The sequence below is a fragment of the Pelmatolapia mariae genome, linkage group LG20 (genome assembly GCF_036321145.2).
Source record: "Pelmatolapia mariae isolate MD_Pm_ZW linkage group LG20, Pm_UMD_F_2, whole genome shotgun sequence".
In the NCBI taxonomy this organism is placed as follows: Eukaryota; Metazoa; Chordata; class Actinopteri; order Cichliformes; family Cichlidae; genus Pelmatolapia; species Pelmatolapia mariae.
The window spans coordinates 8,537,732-8,561,109 of NC_086244.1; the positions used below are offsets into that span (position 1 = coordinate 8,537,732).

The 23,378-nt window shown below is 40.1% G+C and overlaps 2 protein-coding genes across 2 annotated transcripts; one reads left to right on the top strand and one right to left on the bottom strand.

The window, feature by feature from the left end:
- The first annotated feature begins 4,813 nt into the window (after window positions 1-4,813).
- LOC134617994 (lysophosphatidic acid receptor 6) lies at window positions 4,814-5,779 on the top strand. Its single transcript, XM_063463127.1, has one exon. It carries the CDS (start codon window positions 4,814-4,816, stop codon window positions 5,777-5,779), a length of 966 nt encoding a protein of 321 aa, XP_063319197.1.
- Window positions 5,780-5,879: 100 nt separating this feature from the next.
- Window positions 5,880-22,985, bottom strand: ints11 (integrator complex subunit 11). Its single transcript, XM_063464083.1, has 17 exons — window positions 22,779-22,985; window positions 22,437-22,534; window positions 21,330-21,403; window positions 21,017-21,245; window positions 20,800-20,898; window positions 20,684-20,718; window positions 17,749-17,887; window positions 17,576-17,640; window positions 16,978-17,167; window positions 16,806-16,889; window positions 16,633-16,722; window positions 13,939-14,101; window positions 13,743-13,853; window positions 11,914-11,975; window positions 11,487-11,629; window positions 11,211-11,340; window positions 5,880-6,193 (listed from the first exon to the last, which is right to left on the bottom strand). The coding sequence occupies exons 1-17, from the start codon at window positions 22,804-22,806 to the stop codon at window positions 6,128-6,130; spliced, it is 1,806 nt and encodes a 601-aa protein (XP_063320153.1). The 5' UTR covers window positions 22,807-22,985; the 3' UTR covers window positions 5,880-6,127.
- Between the last annotated feature and the right edge of the window lie 393 nt (window positions 22,986-23,378).

Sequence of the window (23,378 nt, forward strand, 5' to 3'; positions counted from 1 at the left end):
ATTTAAAATAGCAGAGTGGAGAGGTTATGTGGGATAGGCTATTTTGAACAAGTGAGTTTTGAGTCTGGACTTAAAGAGAGAGAAGGAAGTGATATTTCTTAAATCAGGAGGTAGGGAATTCCAGAGTCGAGGAGCAGAGCAGCTGAATGCCCTGCTCCCCATGATGGCAAGACGGGCAAGACGGGGAGAGGGGACAGAGAGAGAAAGAGAAGAAGAAGATCTGAGACACCGAGATGGGATGGTGATCTGAACCAGATCAGAGAGATTTGGAGGGGATTGATGATGAATAGTACCATCTGTATTAGTCAAAGAGGTCTGCAGTATGCATCAGTGGGCAAGATACTGAACCCCGAGTTGCCTCTGATACATCTCCCAATGTTTCAAACTGACAGAAAAATAAAACTGTATTTTGGAAGTCATTATTATTCAAGACAGAATCGTGGGACTACCTTGCACTCTCTTTACTGTGTTTTGACAACTGACTCAAATCAGTCATTGGGCTATGAGTCCTTAAGGTCATGGAAAGGAGAGCTCTTGCTTTACAGTGCGTTGGCTGTGTGTTTGTGTCTTCATGCCTACTCAGTGAAGAGGAGCTTTGGGCCATTTCACCTTCTGACTAGCTTTCATTTTGTGACAAACTTCTAGGGTTTTCATCTGTGTTCTTTGGTGGGTATAGTGGCTTGGCTGTCTCTTTCAGTTTAATAATAACAAAAAGAAACTATATTTCAGTCTTAATTTTTCCTAATTATAGTCTGCAGTATGTATCAGTGGGCGAGATGATGAACCTCAAGTTGCCCCCAATACATTTGTGTGACTGAGGGTATCAGAATGTTGGAAAATTAGCTGAGGCATAAAACTGGGTTCTCAATTAGAGTACAAAAGTACTATATAATTATCCAGTAATGGGTAAAGCTGGACCCCTGAAGTGTGTGAACAGTTACTTTTTAATATTTCACCCACTTATGGTGACTGCAGACAAAAATGTGTGCTTTACACAAAGAGATGATATGAAGAGCAGCACTTACCATATATTCACTTCCTTAAAAAAACCCAAAACAACAGGCTCCATCACTTTTTGCACCCTGTTGTGATACAGACAGTCTGCAATCATCTGAAACGAAAAACGAGATAAACTTGCAACATAAAGATGCAAAGATATCATTCTTACCACTACAGGGCACACTGCAGATTACTCAAACCTTGTTAATGAGAGCTTTCAGTTTACAGTTTGCAAGAATGACTTAAATCACGTTTTTCCTTTACCATCATGAGTCACTGGGTGTATAATGATGCAGTTTCATTTAGTCAGTTTCACCTATTTACCATTGAAACTACTACACAGGCTCTCTTCAGGAACTCTCTCTGCAGGAGGGGGAGATACAGGAGTGGTGGAGGAAGATCTCAGCCTGGGCGTCTATTGTCTTGTGTAGTCTGGAAGATGAGTGGATGATGGGGTGGGTGCAGTTTTCTCTGTGGTGGGGTCAGGTGAATTGTCCCGGGCTCTGTGGGGCCGGGGGGCGCTGCTGCACTGGGCCCCGGTCCGGATGGGCCTGGGCCCCCTTTCCCTGGCGGGTTGCACAGCATGGGGGTGCCTACTGGGGTCAGCGGGGGAGCTGGCCCCAGGGAGGGGTCACTTGCCCCTCCCTTCCTTCCCTCCCCATCTCCAGCTGCCTCCCTCTTCCCGCTCCACCACAATCACCCACACATGCAGGGCCTTGGGGTAGGGGTGTGTCACCAGGGTGCAGGGGAGACATCCCCCTCCTCTGTCCCCTTCTGGCTGCCTCTGCCTCAATTTTATCCCACAACTTAGACATTCACATTACTCACACTCTCATTACACATACATATAGGATCTTGGAGGTGGGCACGCTACACGGATTCCAAACTACCATCAGGGTGTACACCGCACCCCTGGCGTCGTTGCCCACCTCTCAATTTTAAATACATGTAGACATTGAGGGCTAGCAGGAGGGGCTATATGCTTACCTGCTGCTCTGGCAGGTGGCTCCATGCCCTCCTGGGTTTTAAATGCACCTTAGAACACACATACATCAACAGTACATATGAGCGGGTGGAGGGAGGTTTGGAGTCTTCCTACACCCCCGTTCTCTGCGGCCTGCTGGAGCAGGGGGGCTAGGAGGAGGAGTTGGCCGTCCGACTGGGGTCTGGTGTATGGGGCCTCCCTGCTGCTGCGGAGTCGGGGCGGTCTGCTTCTCCCCACCGCAGGGAAAAGGGTTACACCACCTGAGTCTGGGTGCAGTTTCCCCCTCCAGGGGCAAGGGTACCTAGACTCGGGGCTTAGAGTACGCTTGGGGAGTGTGATTGTGTGTACAGCGTCTCTCTATGTCTGTCTCCACGTTGGGTGAGTGTTGAGCAATTGTATATGAGAGCATGAGGGTGGGAATAGATGTTTGTATCTGTGTGTGCCTGTTTGTCTGTGTCTATATGTCAGGTTGGGTATCAGACGCCACCTCTCTGAGGACATCTCAGGCCCTCCAAGGTTTGGAGGCCCATCTCCCCCCACCACTTCCCCTGCCGGTGGCGGACGCCCTCAGACATCGGTGCGTTGGTGGTTCTCTGTCTCCGGGGGTGGGCGCCCAGGTACCCACCGGCTCACTCCTTGGCGGCTGCTTATTGGGGCCTGGAGCCTGGGGCTCGCTCGGGCCACTTTGGGGATGGGGTGCCCTCGGCCTCACGGCCCGGGGCTCGGCCACTCAGGCACAGCTGGCTGCCGGCGGAGCTCACGGGCACGTCACTGCAACCCCCCCTGGCTTCTGCTCCGCGGCTGCTGAGTGACCCCTCATCTGGGACTCTCCTCAGCTCTTTCTGGGATAGTGGCGCGGCTGCCCCTCTGTTGGTCTTCCTTGGTCTCTTGTGTTCTGGGGGCCTCTGGATGTCTGGAGTCTTGATCTCCTCCATACCTGCTTCATGCCCTGGAGGTCGGGGCAGTGGCCCCCCACACCCTCTAGCAGATCATTACATGAAGGAACCTTTTAAAAACAAGCGCGTTCATGCTCACAGGTGTACACACGGGTGATCACACACACAAATTACACCCTTTTTGGCTCCTACCTCAAAGCACACTGTGCGCTGTCGATCTCACGTGCTGCACAATAATGTTTAATATTTAGTATTTACTGTCATATTCTCATATATCATTGTGATCTTGTTTATTACTCTCGTTTTCTTCTGCTTGCTTTCTTTTTTCTTTCTCAACAGGTGATCCAGGTGATCGATATATGTATTTTTTGTCTGCTTATTCTGTTGGTTTTTGTTTTTTGCCCTTTTTCCCCGTCCCTCTTCTCAGGTTTTTTTCTTTCCCTCTTTCTTTCTCCACATTCTCTCCTCCAGTCAAGTCTGTCCCGTATTCAGCAAGTGAAAATAAAATAAACAATAAAAAGTTGAATCAAATGGACCATTACGGCAAGGCTGGGATGGTCCATTTGGTAAAGTAAATCCGTTGGGCATCTTTCTTCGCCTTTAGACAATAATTCTGATGGCAAAAGAACCAAACGGGACAGGTTAAAAAAAAAAAAAAAAAAAAAAAAAAAAAATAGAATGGATGTGTGTAGAATGGTTTGATTTGTCAGAAACGTCCATCCCAAAGGTTGTACAAATAAGTAAAATTTAAAAAACAAAAAAACAGGTTTAATACCACACTCTGATTTTATATTTTTATCTGCATGGCAAGCCTTCAGGTACAATATGAGAGAAAGCGAAAGACGTTTGTGTGTTCTGCAATATTAAAAGAAAAACCACAACACCAATATGGCAACTCTCAAACAATGTAAAAACTCCATCCAGCCTGATGGAAATGTTGTCAAATTGTGGGGGAAGACTGAACAGCAAATTTCCATTCACTGCAACACTTTGTATATTTGTATAGTATGTAAATGATGCTTTTGGACTGACACAAAAATGTTCTGCTTGTTTTACACATGCAGTACTAAGCTAACGCATTAAAAATACAATCAAAAATAACCACAAGCTGTTAAGCTGTATACATTTACACTGAAGAGGGTGGGTGATAAAAGTACACTGTAGACAGTCATGCTTTGGTTTCCTGTGCCTGTCTCTTTGAAACAGGAAACTACACTGTCTAAGCAAAAACCAGCATGTTACATACCCTCTGTAGTCAGAGAGAAGCAGCACAAACAGGAGGTTTCATCGCGTTTTGGTCTGCACTTTCTGCATGTGGATATCAAACGGAGTCCATAAACGACTTGGTGAGCAACTTTATATATTAATGATAATATTCCACACATATACATAATTTTAGTAATTTATCTATCAAAAAAAAGACTTTAGAAAATGTTTCATGAAACCTGCCGAGATTGTAAAAAAAAAAATCACTCAGTTCTCTCAAACTTTACAGCAGAAAAGTAAAAATGATTAAACATCTAAGAACACTTTGTCATCATTTATTATTGAAGATGATTTACTTTATTGGTTTAATTTGTGGACGGTGACTTTCTGCCTTGTTTTGCTTCACTTTTGTTAATTCCTTGAATAAGTTAAGTATAAAATCCTACATTACTCTTTGTCTTAATAAACCAGATGAAAGCGTTTTCTGGAGCAACAATAACGTGTTAAAAGCAGAATCTACTTTAAATGTTTCTGATCAGCTTGTGTTTGCTGTTGTGTGGAACTGAAAGTGGAAAAACTCTGAATGGAAATGTGTGTGTGTGTGTGTGTGTGTGTGTGTGTGTGTGTGTGTGTGTTTGTGTTGCAGGAGACAAACTGTGATGCTTCATTTTTGAGAACCAACCTACGCTTCTTTTGATATGACCAAGAAAAATACCAACCTGCCATGATGAATGTGACAAACGATGACTGCAACATCCAAACGCAAGAGTACGAGTATCATCTTTTCCCGGCCGTCTACATCCTCGCCTTGCTTGTGGGTTTGCCGGGTAACCTGGCAGCCCTTTTCGTCTTCACCTTTAAGATCACTCCTCGCACGGCCTTCAGTATCTACATCAGCAACCTGGCGGTGGCGGACATCGTCATCCTCTGCGTTCTTCCCTTTCGGATCCACTACCACATAAACAGGAACAACTGGGAGTTCGGGGACTTCACCTGCCGCCTCACAGGGATTCTCTACTACTCCAACATTTACATGAGTATCTGCTTCATGACATGTATCTGCGTGGACCGCTATATGGCCACGGTGCACCCGCACAATTACCTGAGGATGCGGAGCCCCTGGTGCGCTCTGATTGCGAGCGTGGTGCTCTGGTGCGTTGCCGGAGTGGCCATCCTGGTCTTCATACTCATGGGGCCTCTGAAAACCAACTCAGACAATTCTCAAAACCTCAGTTGTTTTGAAAATTTCGCCAAGATAGAATGGGACACTCGTCTGGGGCCATACAGCATACTGGGCCTCGTCTTTGGCTCCTTGGTGCCATCCATAATCATCCTAGTGTGTTACCCGCTGGCTGTGAGGCGCATTTCCAAGATCAGAACTAGAACAGCCCAAAAAGCTGTGAGGGTCATCTACACTATCCTAGTTATCATGCTGCTCTGCTTCCTGCCTAACCACATTGTGTACTTGCTGCACCTCCTTTACCGCTGGGAGATGATCCAAAACTGCTCCTTTGGCAGAGCCATCTACAATGCCCGGCGGGTAACCATGGCGCTCATCACCCTCAATACATGTCTTGACCCTGTGCTCTACTATGTCACCACCAGCCACTGCCACTGGGAGCGATTAAAGATGACATGGCTGTGGGGAGCGGTGAGCCGGAGGAGGGGGGTTTATACCATCGCAGTGAACTGAGGACAGGGGCAACAACACACTTACTGTAAATACAGCTGTAAATAAATAAGACTCTATATAAGCGTCATTATCACTGGACATGTAACTGGAGGACTGCAAAGACTTTTCTATAAAAGTGTTTATTTGTACATCAAAATAAAGGGATAAAACAGAATTCAAATGGTCTTTTTTTCCTCAAAATGAGTTAATAATACGAAAAAAGCTTCTGTGTGGTACATGTAAATGAAGGCAGCAGCTCTTTTATTGAAGTTTACAAGTAGACATTTAAGTTTCTCTGCACTTACATGGAGATTTTAACTAAAAATGAGCTTCTTCTAGTGTGAATGTTCTTTGAGGCTAAAAGTTGCTTCAGCAGATTCCAGGTGGAAGACCCTTTTTCAGCAGGGATGAGAGGAAGCTCCCCAGGTCCTCATCCTGATGAAAAATAAGAAAACAAACCAAACATTTTAGGGAAATAAGAAAGTTAGCATCATGTTTGTGCTTGGCACAAATTAGATTTAAGGAAGTAGCTCGGGGGTTTCCAAACTTTTAACCTCATCAGGGTTTTCCAGCCTCATAAAGGGCCTGGCTATACATGAAAGCATGATTGGTCTGCGTACAGTTAAGCACAAAATCTACTTTTTTGTTTATCAAATAGCCTGAAATACAGGGAATGCCCATACTTCTATCAGGTAACACGATGCTTTGCAAATCAATAAATAAAAGCCCCAAATATTTGAAATACAATTCTCATGATTTTCTTTTGAAGAAGGCCAAAGCCTCCTTCACAGATGGAAACCCTTACTTATGGGTCCTTAACATTAGAGAATAACACCTGCCACAGATAAAAAAAGAAGAAGATGAAAATCACAATTAAAAACATAAATTTGGTGTTTCTTACTCTGGTCCGTCTTATTATGACTAACTCGTGCTAAGCTCCACTGATCTTGTTTGTTAACAATTAATCTTCAATTATATTTTATAATAATTAGATTGTTAATTAGACCAAATGAAAAGCAAAATGCTCATCAAAATGTCCTAAACACCAGAGTTGTTCAGTTTAAATAGACATTACAGGCTGAAAAGAAAACCATTACATTTGAGAAGCTGAAACAAAAACATGGTAAAACATATTATTTTACAAACTATTTAATATATTTGACATTCAAATTATCTAGTATATGTGTATCTATCCTTTAAACTTCTTAATTTTAGTCAACCTCTGAAGCACACCTCATTGGATTTCATTTCATGGATTAGTAACAACATTCCTACAATCAACATCGACAGGGCCACATTTTAAAAAACACTCCAAAGGGAATCTAACCAATAATTTTAGGGCATTTTGGATCTTACATTAATACACTGTCAACATATCTTCCACTTGATTTTTTTAAGAGGGGTGGTATCTTCATGGGAATTCTTTGGCTTCAAACCTCCCCTGCATGGTTTGATACTTCATCTTTACTGTGTTTTCATAGAATGTGCAAATAAACAAAATCAAACATAAAAAATTATTAAAACAGTTATTTTACAATAATTTTACTGTTAGTCACTCAGGCTTTATTTATATAACGCTTTTAAAATAAAATGCAATTTAGAGCACTTCACAAGCAACTGATTCATCTTCTATAACTAAGTAAGCGTAGGTTACCACTAGAACTCACCCGGTTGAGTTGGTAACCCATATACTAAAGACTAGAACCCTTACTGCAGATACCTGGAATTGAGTCTACATGTCTTGTGTGCCATTTCTCTTCCATTTGTCTACTTCTCCGGTTTTGTCCTGTCCTGTCAAAATGAAGGCTAAAATTCCCCAAATCCCCCCCACCCACCCCCCCTTCAAGACCTCCTGCACATGATCTTTTGCAATTCATAAATAACATTAATTGTTCAGCGCAAGTCTTATTACACCCATACTTTTCCTGTCATCAAAAGGATCCTTCTAAAATCAGCCTTCTTCCTTGAGGTTCTCTAAAGTTCTCAATTACACCTCAACTACTAATCAAACATACTCGATATGTTAAGTCATCAAAAACTGTAATAATAAAAACTTTCTTAGTTGCACCTGTGCAACACCACTTGAAGTTGCAAGACATAAAAGATATAAGAAAGAGGCATAAAATGCACAGTAGAATATTTTGTTTTTGCACGGAACGCACAAAACCACAGAAACCTCTTTTCTTCTTTCCACTGTGACGGAGTTTATCAGGCTGGTTTCCCCACCTTCTACTTTCCCCTTATTCTCACTTTCAAAGCCCCTACTCTCATACTGTCCACCTACGCGACTGTTTTCACTCCCCCTGGCTGAACTGCTCACCATCAGGCCTGTGTAGGCACATCTTAACAGAAGAACTGTCATCTCCTGAGCACTGCGGTCCCAATTTTACTTGAGTCCATCACTGATAAGGATCTAGGACAGTAAACCATGATATTTACATTAACCTTTATCAATCTTCTTGCACTCATTGCGGTCACAATGGATCCCTCTCTGCAAAGGTGGTTGTTGTTTCACGTGCCAAAATAAATCACATCTTGCAAATACAGTTGGCCTCGTTCTTGATATGAGCTGTCGGACTGCACTGTAACTCTTTGAATATTTCTGCTGCATGCATTAGTGTGACCCAGCTTTAATTCCCTTGTACACCTTTAAAAAATATTTACAAAATTCACAGTGTAGCCTTCACCAACTTGAAAAACTGGAAAAATCCAGATAAAGTTACTAGAATTTAAAATTTCTTAGGAGCTGTACAAGACTATTTGAAAATAAAAGCAGGAAATAAATTATACCAGAAGCAAAGAAAACGTCCCTCACAGAGCTCAGTGACTTCAGATCAGGAGGATTAATGCCAGATTTAGACCAGATCCTTTAGGTGTGTTTTGGTGGTATTTTATAGCGAGCCGTTAGCCTCCACAGCTCAACACATACAAACTAACACACACACATGGTGTTCGACCAGAACCAAATTCAACCTTGACTTGCTTCTAATTTTATCAGATGAAATCCAAACACACACTTTTAGTTTCACCACATCACATTTGTTGGAATAAACTTGTGTAAACTTCCCCGAGTGCAGTGAGTCACCAGTTCTATTTAACAGGAAGAGTAAAGTTTAATATCAAACACCTCCGAAACTACTGAGTCTTTAACACTTGCAAAGGTTAACGTTTGAGACCAATCTCAAAAACCCTGAGTGTGACATTTACGTGCTCACTCTTTGGACCAGAAGACATCGTGATTTAGAAATAACTTGTAAACACATTTGTTTTGCATCTCCCTTTCTTTTTCTAGCAGTCTTTCTACTTATTGTTTTATTTTATTTTAATTTATTTATTTTCTCTAAATGATTTTTTTTCTTTCAAAGAAAAAAATAAATAAACGTTAATGTAAACTCGCTTTAAGAGGAAACTGGAAACTCACAGGTTGAGAATCAAGTTTATGTACAGTCATGATTCATTTAAGAAGAAGGTGCAAAAAGGCATGACTGGAAAAACTCTAGTCAACTGCAGCATAAAGAACAGAAATATGACATTTATATTTGTTTTTTGTATTAATTTCAGTGAAGGTACTTTCCATGGCACGACACCCCACCAGAGGTGCAGAAAGGAAACCTTGTTGCCACTTTCCACTGCACTTTGTGACACTTACTTTTGCTTTTATTTTGGATAGGCCAGCTCCAATATCAAGTCTTTACTATGTGTTTGTGACTATGTTATGTACTGAGCTACAGAAAGCTATCAGTCTAATCATCTTTAGCTGATTTTAGTCTGTGTTCGGTCTGTTTATTGGTAAATTACTACAAGTTAATGGAAAAAAGAAAGTATAAACAAGGCTACAACTAAATATAATGTTACCCACAACGAGATTATTTACAGGTCAGAGCAGGTCATCCAAGCCTTTATGTCTTCAAGATCTGCTGTTGTTTAATCTGTAGTTTAAAGTTTGCAGTTGGCAGAAGTAAAATTGTAAATATTTATTATGCTTGAGTTCTGCACATCTAATTCTGTAAGACAATAAGAAGACCTGAATTACCAAAACTTTACAACTACGTCTAATCCACAGAGCTGGAGGCTGCTCAAGTTGTTTTTCAAATATAACACGCAACTTCTTTCATTTCCTTAAAATGTGTGTCAGTGCAGCGATGATTTTAGCCACCATTAACACCACATTTATATTTGTTAACCTATAAAAAATAGACCTTAACACTAGAACTCTCGGGGACTGTCATTTTTACCCCATCCTGCAACTACAGGAGCAGCAAGAAGTTATTTCTTGAAGAAGTTGGTCATTTCTATCTAGTTTTTGTAATTAGAAGTAATATTTAAGACTACGTTTTAGGGGTTTTACTAATGATTTTGATTATTTCACTACAGACTGCAAAGTTACACTCACCAGCCTTGTGTTGTTGATGGGTTACCTCAGATGTTCCCCTGACTGAAGTCTGGTCCATTTTCAGCATCTTTTTCCTGCCATATCATTTCTGCTCATTGGGAATCTCACATGAACTTTTATTGAGGGGAAAAAATCCCCCAGCTTCACTATGCTAATGTGTTTATATTATCCTAACCATAGCTCTGTAGCTAGCCACCTGGTAGCACACCATTATATATTAGTGTCTTCATTTAAGTCCAAAGTGATACCAGAGCTGTGCGTTTTAGTTTTTTAGAAATCCCTCAGTCAGAACATTGCGTATCATCTCTAGATTGAAACAATCGAGCTAACACCCTGCCAACTTCTAACTCTATTACTTTGTAAATCCTCTTTTTCATGGATGCCTGGATGATAACTTTGTTGTAACACCTGGAAGAGCAGCCACTCTGATCATTTTACTGAAGATTAAAGAATCTGGACCGTTTTTAACTCTCAGTGATGCAACAGTGTTTGTTTGAATCTGGGAACTGAAGAAGAGTTTGGACCCAGAAACAGCTAATGACGTCAGACTTAAGAGGTGGATTAGCTAAGACAGCTGGATAAAGGAAAGATTTTTTTAAGTAAAGGCTCAATTATAACCTGTTAATAAAGATCAAGCGATCATATATAATCTTCCAACATATTAAGTCACTATAATTTTTTTAAGTGCACTATGAGCCCCTATTTGGACCTCTTTAAAACGTTTAGTACCTACTCTCAATTTTTAAGTCCAAAAAATGGCATAAAATCTCCTGTACACTATATACATTATATCTCATGTTACATGTCTAACTTCTGTTTTCCAGCATCCTGTTGTTCCTTCACAGAATTTCACTGGAAAATTATTTCATATCTCAAAACAGTGATTCAATAACTAGATGATTAGTGGAACTACCAGGCTTCGACTGCATAGGCAGTCCTCTAATGTATCTTTTTACCACCCCAATGTATGTATATCAGTTCTCTATCTTGTTGCTATTCAGAGCATTTAAAAGAATAAATAATAATGAAATGCTCCAAAAATAATGTCCATGTTTTCACCTGGTAACTCCAGGAAAGCAGCAGGACTTTGGTGTTGGAGTCTTCGGCAGAGGAGGAGACTTTGATGACGATAGACTCCATGATGACTGTGCCATCAGGGAGGTGCTGGATGGTGTAACCTTTTAACACACTGAAGCAAAGAAAAGCAAAATGATCTAATTTGATAATTATACTGAGAGAAACTGAAATCAAGCAGACTTTAGAACAAGCAGATAATAAGGCCGACACATTCGCATTAATCATTAGCTAGTGGCAGATTAGTGACCTCACTCTCACCTCTTAAGGTGCGTGTAGATTCTGTGGAGCGTGTCGGCGTCGCTGTGCGGATCCTGGAGCTGCACGTGGCAGGTGAACCGTAACTGATGCTCATTGAGGCCCAGCTCCTTCAGGGCCTGCTCTGATGATACCAGCTTCAGACTCTGTGTGTAGTGAAAGCAACAAGGGGGTAATTATCATTATATGGTAAATAATAACTGAGCAACTGCACGCCACAAATGAAAGGGATACAGCTGCCAGTTTATTAGGTACACAGATCTAAAGTTAAACCACGCAACGTGATGCAACGTTACTGAAATATATCAAAGCAAGTTCTAAAATAACTAAACAGAAAATTGAGTCCTCTTAAAGGTAGATCTTGATCTTTATGTATATTTTGGCGTTTCTAAAAAAATTAGAAAAACACGTTATAAACCATGAAGCTTACGTTTTCCTTCATGATGAGCGTTCCGTGCATGGTGCGAGGTTTTTTGGGATCAGGCAGCGGCCCTACAGCACAGCAAATAAGATACATCATTGTATAAACTGCTACTTATGGTCAAAATTAATAAAACAGTGAACAACAATACAAGTCCTGCAACAAAGGCTGTCAGTAGGGTGAAGTTCAAGAAAAGTGAGCAAACCTATATTAACCTCTTTGAACTAGAGAGGTGGTCTGCTAAGGAAGTTTCATGGGTTAGTGAGGTAAACTGAGGTTAAAGTAAGGGTGTCACAAAGGTAGTTTTAACATGGCTAGATCACCATCGTAACTTATGCTGAACACGTAGCCTGGTCTGGAGAAGGTTACGTTCAGCGTTTCAGTTAGAAACTGTCTGGAAGCGCCACATGAATTCACAAGTTTAATGATTTCCTGCCAGCATTCTGCCTCTTGATTATTCTTTTATTTGAGGTTCCAGAGCTGACTTTTTCTACTTTATTTTTTTTATTGTTCGTCACCCATTCCTCTGATAATGTCTGACAGATGCAGGCGGAGCTCAATCTGTCAATTCTGTGTAGAAGTAGAGCAAAATGGTGCATCAAAGGCCCCTTTTCCATGTGATCTTTTGTGCAGAAAGCCTGGGTTAACACAAAAGGTTGATAGCCAGTGTTGCAACTGGGGTTTCAGGTATCATCAAGCCAGCAAACACAAAGAAAGCCTCTCTGGAGGCCAGGCGCTATTGCTTATAAAACCAGTGCCATTTTGAAAGGTTTACCAAGGAGGGTGCTTTCACTGAAGAGGCACCTTCTATAACTAAAATGAATGTGGCATTCGTTAGACTTCCTTTATAATGAATCAAATTGTAGTTTAATATAAAGAATGTTTATAGCGTTTAATGTAATTTTTTTTTTTTTACTGATGAAGTAAAATTGTCAATATTTGCTTCAGTTGAGCAGTAAACTCACTCTGTATTAGTGGTAAGATGAGTTACCTTAATAGAAAATCCTCCCGAGTGTCCACAGAGCTAACTGTGGACACTCGGGAGGATTTTGTATTTTTGTATTAGGTTGTTCATTTTGGCCTCACAGTTTGAAGTGGTTACTCACAACACTTGGGGATATTTTTATTCCAGGTGGACATTAAAAAGAACAGCCTAAGGCTTATGGGGCGAATAATTCAACATCTAATTGGAATTAGATGTTGAATCTTTTAATATGACAAGTTGTTTTCAAATCTCATCAAACAGATCTCGACAAACAGATTGGCCACCATTAATCCCACATTCACATTTCAGAAAATGAGTACAATGATCATCTGTTTCTTTTTTAATATGTACAGACATACTTTTAGTTTTTGTGCATTTATATATTTTACTCTTGCAGAAGTACTCTTATATTTTTGGGTATAATGTTTTAATGAATGACCATTTATGGCTCCTAAGTCTTTTACCTCGTTATCACGGTATACTTCTGATCAGGAACTGAAGATTTACACTTACTAACTCCAAAACAGAAAATGCACTAAAGTCTAAAATACCAGGAACTGGGACAAAATTCAGCGGTTCATGGAAATCTTAAAAACTAGGTAACAGTTATACAGTCATAAAGCTGCTGCTGTTGTAACGTCCCCACTTACATGAGCACTCATCCCCTGAATGTCACATAAATGACATTTGCCATTACCACAGCTAATGTGGGTCACAATTCTGAATGGAGGTGGCACAAAAGGGGAACAAACGTTTTCTGCCAACCAATGTCAGGACAAATAAACCTAAATCTGAAGTGAAACTATGTAGGCACACTGCACCTAAACCATTATTACCGCAGAAAACAAGTTACCTCCAAGAGCCATCTCCCTCTTCAGTAGGTTTAGTGAGATATCAACGGGCACGCTAGGGTTTGTGGTCACAGTCGTTGTCTCTCCATTAGCGGGCATGTAACAGTCGATACCTATCATTACAAGAAGGGACGCATTAAATGTGAGAATGTTTAACTGATTTTAAGCTTTACTGATGAGCGGACGAGCTGCACTCACTGAACTCCTGCTCGATCTTCCCCTTTAGGAACTCCATTTTTACCGCCTCTCCGTGCACCAGCAGCATGTTGCGAGGCTCTGCCATGCGAATGAGCTGCATGATTCCTTTGGCGTCTGCATGTGCACTGAACGACATGTACTCAACCTGCAGCTTCACATCCAACTGTAAGAATCACAGAGAGATTTAGAGGCAATGTACAGCGTAGGCTATGCTGATCAGAGACCTTACAGGATATTAAAGAAGACATTATTGCCTTCAGGTGGTGCAACTAAGCTTAGTTTAAAAACTAGGGCTAGTTTCACAAAGATATTTAAAAGAGGTCTAACCCAACAGAACAATCTTTCTAATGCAACTTAGTTTCTTAGGCTAATCTAACTTAGTTTACTCAAAAGCAATAAAAAATGGCTCATTTAACCTAAAAAGACACATTTTACTTCCACGCTAACTTTAGGAATGGTAATAATGAGTGACATTTATCTATAAGCAACAGTCAATAACAAAACAACAAAAACAAAACTTTCGTGGAAAATTTTATAGGTAAATCGTCCTTGTAACAGTGGAATTCTTCTAAATGACTGACAGTTTCTGCAAAGATAAACAGATAATCAGTAAGATACTGTCACCTCTGCAATCAATTTTTTCACCTTTAAAAAATAAAATCTTATTTATGACTATGCTGTTTTCTGTAATGGATGAATTTAGGTATCTATCTGAAGTCTGACTATTTGGTTTAACTAAACTATAGTCAGTCAAGGTCTGCTGTTGTAAAACCAGATACATGACACATTACCAAAAAACTCAGTCCTTTTCAATATGGTTATTGATAATAACCATATTGAAACCATATAAAAACTAAAAATATATCACATTATTGTTGTTTTTTGGTACAGTTTTCTAAAGGTCGAACGTTACTCTCATACTAGAGTAAACTATTTTCCAAGAAAAGAGACAAAACACACATTATTAAAAAATCGCCATTAAAGAACAACAACAACAACAAAAAAACCCAAAACAAAAACCCGTCATTAACAGGAATTATTTTGTCCCCTAATAACTGTGTAATGATGTGACAGGGCTCATATGTAACACAGCAGGCTTCATCAGTCTATCTAAGTGATGGTGATCTGTTAGTCAGATCAAAGTCACTTTAAAGTTTATGTGCTTTAAACCTTAGAGCTCAGTACATATACTATGCACATGATAGTGCTGTGCCATATAATATTGTCTGCAATAATACCAGTATAAACTTTTATGGGATATAAAAGTGTCATATAGTTATGTGTTTACATTATCTGGAGAGGACAACAAGAAAATCTCACATATGTCTGACATCTGTATCAGCCCCGTGTCAACTTCCAAGGACAATTTAGTAAAAAGGGAGCTACTTCGGCGATCTTTAACAAAGCACAGGGGTTTGTGGAATACGTAAGGAAAGTCTTCCTGCCAAAAGCGAAAACAACAAACTTCTTTCACCCAAATAAACGTTATAAAAGCTACCGTGGATTTTATGAAGGAACACGAGGAGGAGATGCTAGCAGGTGGTGATGAACAGGACCGAAGTAAACAAATGACTCAGCCAAGCAAGAACAAACAGTGGATGGAAATTACTGATGCGGTTACACGGAGCCTCGATCCAAAAAAACACCGACCCAAGTTACAACACCCAGGGTAAAAAATAATTTTCAATTTCAGTTTTATTATGTTGCTATGTTACACTTTTCCACTGGAAACACTACTACTGCTTTGTGCTTTCATTTGACTTACGGCGTGTCCCTGTATATACTGCTGTACCACTCTATAATGCTGCTGCTGGCACCTTGTGGCAATATCTTCACACTTTGAATCAGGTAGTCTATCATCAGTGACAGGCGCTAAATGGAAAAGGAGGATGGAAAATGCCCTTCATTTTTTTTTTTATTTAAATACTGCCACCTGCAAGCTGCACTCAAACAAATGTTTTTCTCTTTGAAAGTAGTATTGCATATTTCCTTCAAATATTGCGAAACACTTTTGAGGCTATATCACCCAACCCTAAGATACGGCACAGACATACATGAGTGTGGCCCAGTAAAACTGTCTTTTCATGCTACTGTTGAAGGTTTTGTGAGAAAAACAACTGAAATGAAAGACAGACGTGCAGACAACAGCATTAGCCACTACACTCACATGTAGTGCGAAGTGGTCAGAAAATATAATCGTGTGCATGCTTGAAAGGGACCATAACGAGCTTCAGATGGTTTTTTTCCCCCTACATATATATATATTTATCAATAGGCCAGAAAGAACAGGTACATGTAGAGGCCTTTTTGTGTAAGGTAAAACTGACCAATTGCCTTAAATATATGCAGACTAGCGGTGGTTATGTTTACAGCTACTGGCCAGAGGCCCATTTTGAGCCTTTAGTGGTTCTGTTAGACAGAGACAAGATAGCAGGTCCGGTTTTTAGTCTTTAAGCTAAACTAACATCTTCCCAGCTGTAAATTACTATTTAAGTGGTAATACTTGCTCCTCTAAACTATCCTCAATATAATGGAAAATTTGGAGTCACTCGTTTTAGGATCTTTGCTTCAACCGAGTTCACAGAAAAATGAGATTGGATGGAACGACTGAGGAGGATGTGAATAAACGATGTGACTTTATCTGCTCACCCCCCAATTTTTTTTTCCATCTTGAGAATATAAAGTAAGTCTTACCGTTGCTCTGCCTTCCATCTCCAGTTTCCTTTGCCCATTTAGGATTTTGTGACCGATTGTTCCCTGTACACAGTAGCCAGGCATGATAACCTAAAAAAAAAAAAAAAGCACACCTTTTAGGTTTTAAGTGTTACAGTTTTCAAAAACGCTGTCCATTTCCTTACAATACTCACCATGTTCTTCTCATTGCCAGCCCATTTCTTGAATATCTGCAAAGACTGACCTGCATGCAGCATACCCGGTGTTGCAAACACCACCTGAAAGTGTCCACATTATTTTACTTCACTGCACTTTGACGTCTTCAGTGAAAAACTTCGCATACTTTTGATGTACAAAGGGACTCACCATAGGACCGGGATTATCGGCGTAGGAGCGATCAAAAGCCTTGATGTGCTTAAATTCAAACATGTTTCTCTGTACAAAGGTTTTTCGAATCTTCTGGTTGGTCCACGTTATGAAAAGCTTGTAGTAATGATTAGCTTTCTCTGTCAGTCCAGTGGAGAAGTAGATTGGGGCCTTCAGGTTCATTCTCTCCCTGTGTGGTGAGAGGGGGCAATTAGAGCGTCTGTCCAAAGAGCCAGTGAAGAAGTTAATGTGCCACATTTATTCTATCAAGCTTAATACATTGAATACAGCTATTTTAGGGAGCTGTCCAGACAAATATCAGCCCTTTTTGTATTGTAATCATGTGCAATTACTCCACACTGAAAGGACTTTTTATTTAATTGGAATGTCAACAATTATGTGCTAGAAAAATTGCCTTTATCTGATATCATTCAGCCAGGGAACAGACCGTGATTATCTTCACACATCACTGTCTTTGCTCTCTTCTTTCTAGCTTTCACAGAGACTTCCTCCCTTTTTAATAGAACCCTTACAGCAAACAGAGATAAAAGGCACACTTGCTAATGTTTCTGAAGAGTCTTTTAAAACAGATCTGTACCAAAATGTTTCCAGCAGGATGCAGAGTTCTTGTGCTCGACCGAGGGCGAAAACTGGAATAAGAACCTGGAAGGTTGGGAAGAAAAAAAAGATCTTAGAAAATATATAATACTAAGATGAAGAAAACCAGACTACTCCCAAAAAATGCAATATTCAATAAACTTTAACCGTTACCTTTCCTCCTCTTTCTATGCTTTCATGAACTTTCTTCAGAAAGTCCCGCTCTCTGCACCTCTTTGAGTCACGGATAGTGGTGGCGTATGTAGACTCAGAGATGAGGATGTCTGGGCGACACTTATCGATCCACGCGGCACTGTGAATATACAACACCAGCATGATGAACCTGTCACAGTCAAAAGCTTGGACAAACCTACAAATTTAAAGATGTTTTAATTATAATTTTCTATTTTCTAATTGGGGAATAAAACTAAAGACATCAAAACGAATAAATGAACAAATGTGGATTCATACAGTCGGAGCTAGAGGTTTAAACAAAGTGTGTATTTAATGTATGTGTAGAAAAAGTTAAGGCAATGGACTTAAAAAGTCTTTCTAATGGCCAGCTATACAACCCAGACATACAATGTCCAGGAAAACTTTCTTTTCTTGTTACTGCTGAATGTCTTGTAAGCTAACCAACTGAAACAAAAAGCGAGACATGCAGACAACAACATCACCCACTCATCTATGCTATAATCTTGTGGTCAGATGATGTAATCATATGCATGTCTAATAGCGACGTTGGTGCTTTCCTCCCTTATATATATAGTTATTAATAGGCCACAAAGATACATGCACAGTTGTTATTTTTTTAGGCGAAGGTAACAGACATGTTACCTCATGTGTATGCAGAGAAGTCATGGTTATGTTTGTAGCCATTTAAATCAGGAGGTTCATTTTGAGCTTTTTATAGTGCTGCTTATGCTAAACTAAGACCTTCCTGGCTCCAGGTTGATATTTAAGTAGTATTGATTTGGTCATTTAAACATCCTTGAAGACAGTGGAAAGTTCGGAGCTACATCTTTCATAATCTATGCAACCCAATCCTAAAGATTACATTGCTTTATACCCCTTTTGACTACAGTGGGGCTTACACTTTACAAAATAAACAAGTTGTACTCAGTAAGAATTTAAGATAACATAGAAAGGTCATAGATCAAGCGAGCAGTAAGTATGTGTGACTGCAATACATTGGTACAGATATGTGCCATTTAGTGCTGAGTAACAGACTAAAATAGTAAACTTTCGTTGACCAAAACTGAAGCATAAACATCTTGGACAGTCTGTCCCAAACAGGAAGCCATAATATTTTGTCAGATAGTTCAATCAAAATGCCGTGGCAGCCATGCCATTTTTAAATATGTCACCAACAGTGTCCCTCACTCGGCTGTAACTAAAATCTGACATTGGGACCCATTCGACCAAAGTCATGATTCTGACTCAGCTAATGCCTATTTCTTGTATTTCTTAGTCCAGGCAGTACTTTTCTTCTAATTAGTCTCCCTCAGTAGTATATACACAGCCTCCTCCCTGCAGCTTATGTGGAGATCTGTCGCTGACTGAACTTTGGGAAGCACTGATGTGCCTTCTGATCTGAGCTGCTGTTAATTGGTGAAGTCTGAGCCCCTAATGAACATTTTCTGCAGCAGAGGTGACTCTTAAGTCTGTCTCTCCTAAGGCAGTCCTCACAAGAAACAGTTTCATCTGGGTGTTTGATGTTTAAAACTCTAAAAGTTATTTATATTTTCCGGCCTAACTGACCTTCATGTCTTAAAGTACTTAAAAGTGACTTTCTGTTCACTTTACTTGTTTGATTAAGGGTTGCTTTTAATACCTGCAGCGGTCAGATAGGGCTATTTACCCACTCACCACTCTGTTGGGGATCCCTTTCCATGAATGACTGCATCAATGCAGCATACTGTGCAAGTGATCAGCTTGTGGCACTTAAACTCATCTGCATTTATGAATAAGGTATTTCTCAGCTTCCTCTGTCAATACCCCATAGATTCTCTATGGGGTTAAGGTCAGGTAAGTTGGCTGGCCAATCAAGCACAGTAATGTCATGATTAGCAAACCTTTTAGTAGTAGTTTTGGCACTGTGGTCAGTTGCTAAGTCCTGCTGCAAAAGGAAATCTGCTTCTCCATAAAGCTTATTAGCAGATGGAATAATCCATTTACCCTTTAAATAAGCTCAGTCAGATCCCAGCTTTAATTTTTTTAAACAGTGATTAGAACAGACTGGCCTCTATTGAATATTGAAATTTATTACTGAAAACCTTCCCACATATTTGAATAGCTGAGTACTTGAGTACAACTCTAACACGTTCTTTAATAGTTTTTGTTTTCAGTAATATTTTAAAAATTGTGGCCACCTGCAGGTGAACTGCAAGAAATGAAATAATTATTTTTAATTTTCTACTCTAGGTTCTTCTGCAAGTCCACATGCAGTGAAAGGGTAGTGGAGAAATTAGGGAAAGGATGTTAAAGACTGAGTTGCAGGTTGAGAAGACAAGAGGAAGCCCACAGAGAAGATTTATGTATGTAGTGAAAGCAATGTGCAGAAGAGGATGGAAGAAGATGGATGGATGGAGGGAGATGCGTTGCTGTGTTGACCCCTAAAAGGGTGTAGTCAAAAAAGAAAAAGATTAAAGCTGAAAAAAGAAACAGAATTAATCAAATAAAGTCATGGGATTCCAAAATAACAGCTTATTTCTCAACTTCTGATCATTTTTTTGATCCAGAAGTTATTTTATTTTGCATCGTTTGTGAAAAAAGCAATTTAATGGATGTACAAGCCGTTAATGGAGGGTCAACCTCAACAAGCAAATTGTCAGAAGAATAAAATGACTGAATGAAAACAAGAAAGAAATACTGCATCTTAGGCTTGTGTGCAGATCAGAGTTAAGATTTTAGGAACGACTTTAAGTAAAATTTTAAGAAATTCAAAATGGGCACTGGCAGTCTTAAATTTGTAAATGTATGATCTATTTTTTAAAGAGTTAAATAACTAAAAGAAAAACCTCAAACGAGTAGGTTTGTCCAACTTTCTGCTGACTGTGTTGACATATAGACCAGAAGATTATCAAGAAACGCAGTGAAGTTCACTTACCCTAAATGCCTGTCCGGTGTCATGTTATAGTCACCCTAAAATAAAAAGAAATTATTCTCAGATTGCAGTTGATAAATTCACCTACTGTGACAGAGCGCAGACTTGTTTACACTCACGGTGTAGACCACAGACTCTGATCCCACTTTGATGTGAACCATAGCAGCTCCCAGGACATGGCCTGCATAGTACGCCTTGATCTCCAGCTCATCATCCACCTGCCACCAGCACAAAACAAACAGCTTGAATTGCCATCAAAAGAGAAGAAGCAGCTGGCGCAGAAGCAACTATTAGACGTGTGTGCGTGTGTGGTCAAAAATGATGTCAGCACTGCACCTGGACAGTCTGGTGCAGGTTCAAAGGAATCACTTTCTTCATGCAGTCCTTGATCATCTGCGAGGTGAAGAAGTTGGTTTCTCCCTTTTTGTCAACAGTGATCTTCCGGAAATCTTCCAGTAAAATGGGGCAAATGGCTTTGGTGGGATGGGTCATGTAGATGGGTCCATCATACCCCACCATCTCACTCATGTAGGGCAGAGCACCGCAGTGATCCAAGTGGAAATGGCTGAAAAACGCAGAAATGTGTACTATGTTACACACATGGTTGAGATGATTTAGAAAAAGGTGCAACATGAAGAAGATAACAAACCTGATGATCACACAGTCCAAGAAATCTGTCAGACGCCCGTTCTGTGTTATGTAAGAAAAGTCTGGGAAACGTCTCTGCAATGATAAAACAATCTGTTATAGGACTGTTACTAAATTTAAATCATCTTCTTTCAAAGGTAGAAAACAGTGCATTCAAAAGGAGAGTCTCTTTTTTAGAAGGACTGTTTCATAATAGCTGTTTTTAAAATGCTTTCCAAGTCAGAATGTACAGAAATACCAGCAGTTTGCACAGAGAAGCCCAGCCCACCTCACCCACCTCTGCCAGCTTGGTCACACCTTTACTGCCAATGTAAGCGCTGAATAACAGAGTCCCACCCCACCCAGTGTCTGGGTATTCTGAACTGTCATTTAGTCCGTAGACACAAACGATAGTCAATGCGCGTTCCCTGACTCAAAGGCGCAAAGAAGCAACCCTCTCATCCATTGGGGAAAACCTCAACGTACAGGTAGGGAACACAAGCTGTCTGCTCTCACCTACTGTAGGGCAACTCAAGAGGTTCCACTGCCTGAGCTACTCGCTGAGGTGAGTGAAGAACCCAAAGCTATGTTCAAGCTGAGTGTATGCAGACCCAGGCCCAGCAGGTAGAGCCTGATCTTCAACATGTAACGAAAGCACTGATGAGCAGTCAGACTCTTCTCTCTATCTTCTTAAGTAGAATCACTGTGGTGACCCCTTTTAAGCCTCTTTGGGCTGATTTTCAATTTTACTTTGTGTTATTGTTGGTTTTAAAAAAGAAATATCATTAGTGTCCTCATTAGGATAGGTATTTGTGTCAGTGTGTGGGACTGTAGTCACAGGTTTATATTAAATGATAATTACTACAGTCTTGTAAAACTTCCCAATGTAAAGTAGCCTAGGTAGTGTTAACTTTTGCTGTCATATTTGAAACACTTCTATTTCACTTTAGAGTCTTTTATTTTGTCCAAGTCTCATGTAGGGTTTTGATTTGGGATTCTTGTCAGTATGCTATATGCAGGTTGCTTATAACTACTAATAAATTAAAGGAAACCAATAAGGGTAAAAAATGCCAGTGTTTAAATTACATGACTGTAATGTTTGCTATAACAAATGCACTGTGTCACTCACATCATCGTTGTAGCCCATGTGCATCCCACAGTCCAGCATTATGTTTTTGCCTCCGATGGAGACGAGGATGCAGCTCCTGCCCACATCCTGTCCAGCACCTTGGAAAGGCAGGACAGAAGATAAAAGTTTAGGATTACACTTCTTTAGTAATGGTAGTAAACACACAAGTGCGCAGCGGTAGGATTTAAAGGCTAAGTAGCATCATCAAATACAAAAAAATCCCGAAGTGGTTTCTTTTCATAGCAAGGCAAATGCTTAAATAGATCTTAAAAGTTTTCCAGCTCATGTACAATATGAATGTTGACGGAACTGAGGCGCTAGCTAGCTAGCATCTGTACTCACCGAGTGGCGTTACTTTTATTTCAGGCATGCTTTCTCATTGGGCAGCCTTTTTTTATATACACAGGTAAATGACACCAAGGTGACCTAAACGTCCAGGCTCTGTCAGCTGATTAACTTCTGAATTATATGGGAAAGTTTATTGTGTGTAGCTTTAAAAATGCAGCTAATTTCATGCACTGACTTTATTTTTTAGAAGCGTCGGGCTAACACGCAGGACTTCCGGCCAGTGCTTTCACAATAAAACCCCCTTTGCTATGAAAGCCTGCAGAAAACACAGGTGGAAAGGACCCTGGTAAGGTTTTGAAGACTATTTCCATATCTCATTTTGATAATCTATACTTCCTCTCAAGCAAACCTTGAAAACAAATTCAACTATCTATATTTCTTTTAAGAAATACTATGTCTTCCACTTTTAGTTATATTGAACTGATAGATGTGTGAATAGATTTTCAGCATAAGGAATATGACACCTCTAAAAATGATTAGAGGTGGCATCACGTAGTCTGGATAGCACTAAGAATGAAAGGGAAGGTTTACAAGATGCTAATAAGACCTGCTATGGTTTGGAAACTGAAACGGTGTCACAGGATAACTGGCCAC

Excerpts from the sequence above, each read along its gene's own strand:
- LOC134617994 (XM_063463127.1), top strand. The coding sequence starts at position 4,814 with ATGAATGTGACAAACGATGACTGCAACATCCAAACGCAAGAGTACGAG.
- ints11 (XM_063464083.1), bottom strand. The coding sequence starts at position 22,806 with ATGCCTGAAATAAAAGTAACGCCACTCG. Across the intron at positions 21,404-22,436 it reads ACATGGGCTACAACGATGAT|AGACGTTTCCCAGACTTTTC; the intron begins GTGAGTGACACA and ends TTATCATTGCAG. Across the intron at positions 17,888-20,683 it reads ACACCGGACAGGCATTTAGG|TGCCGCGTGGATCGATAAGT; the intron begins GTAAGTGAACTT and ends GTATATTCACAG.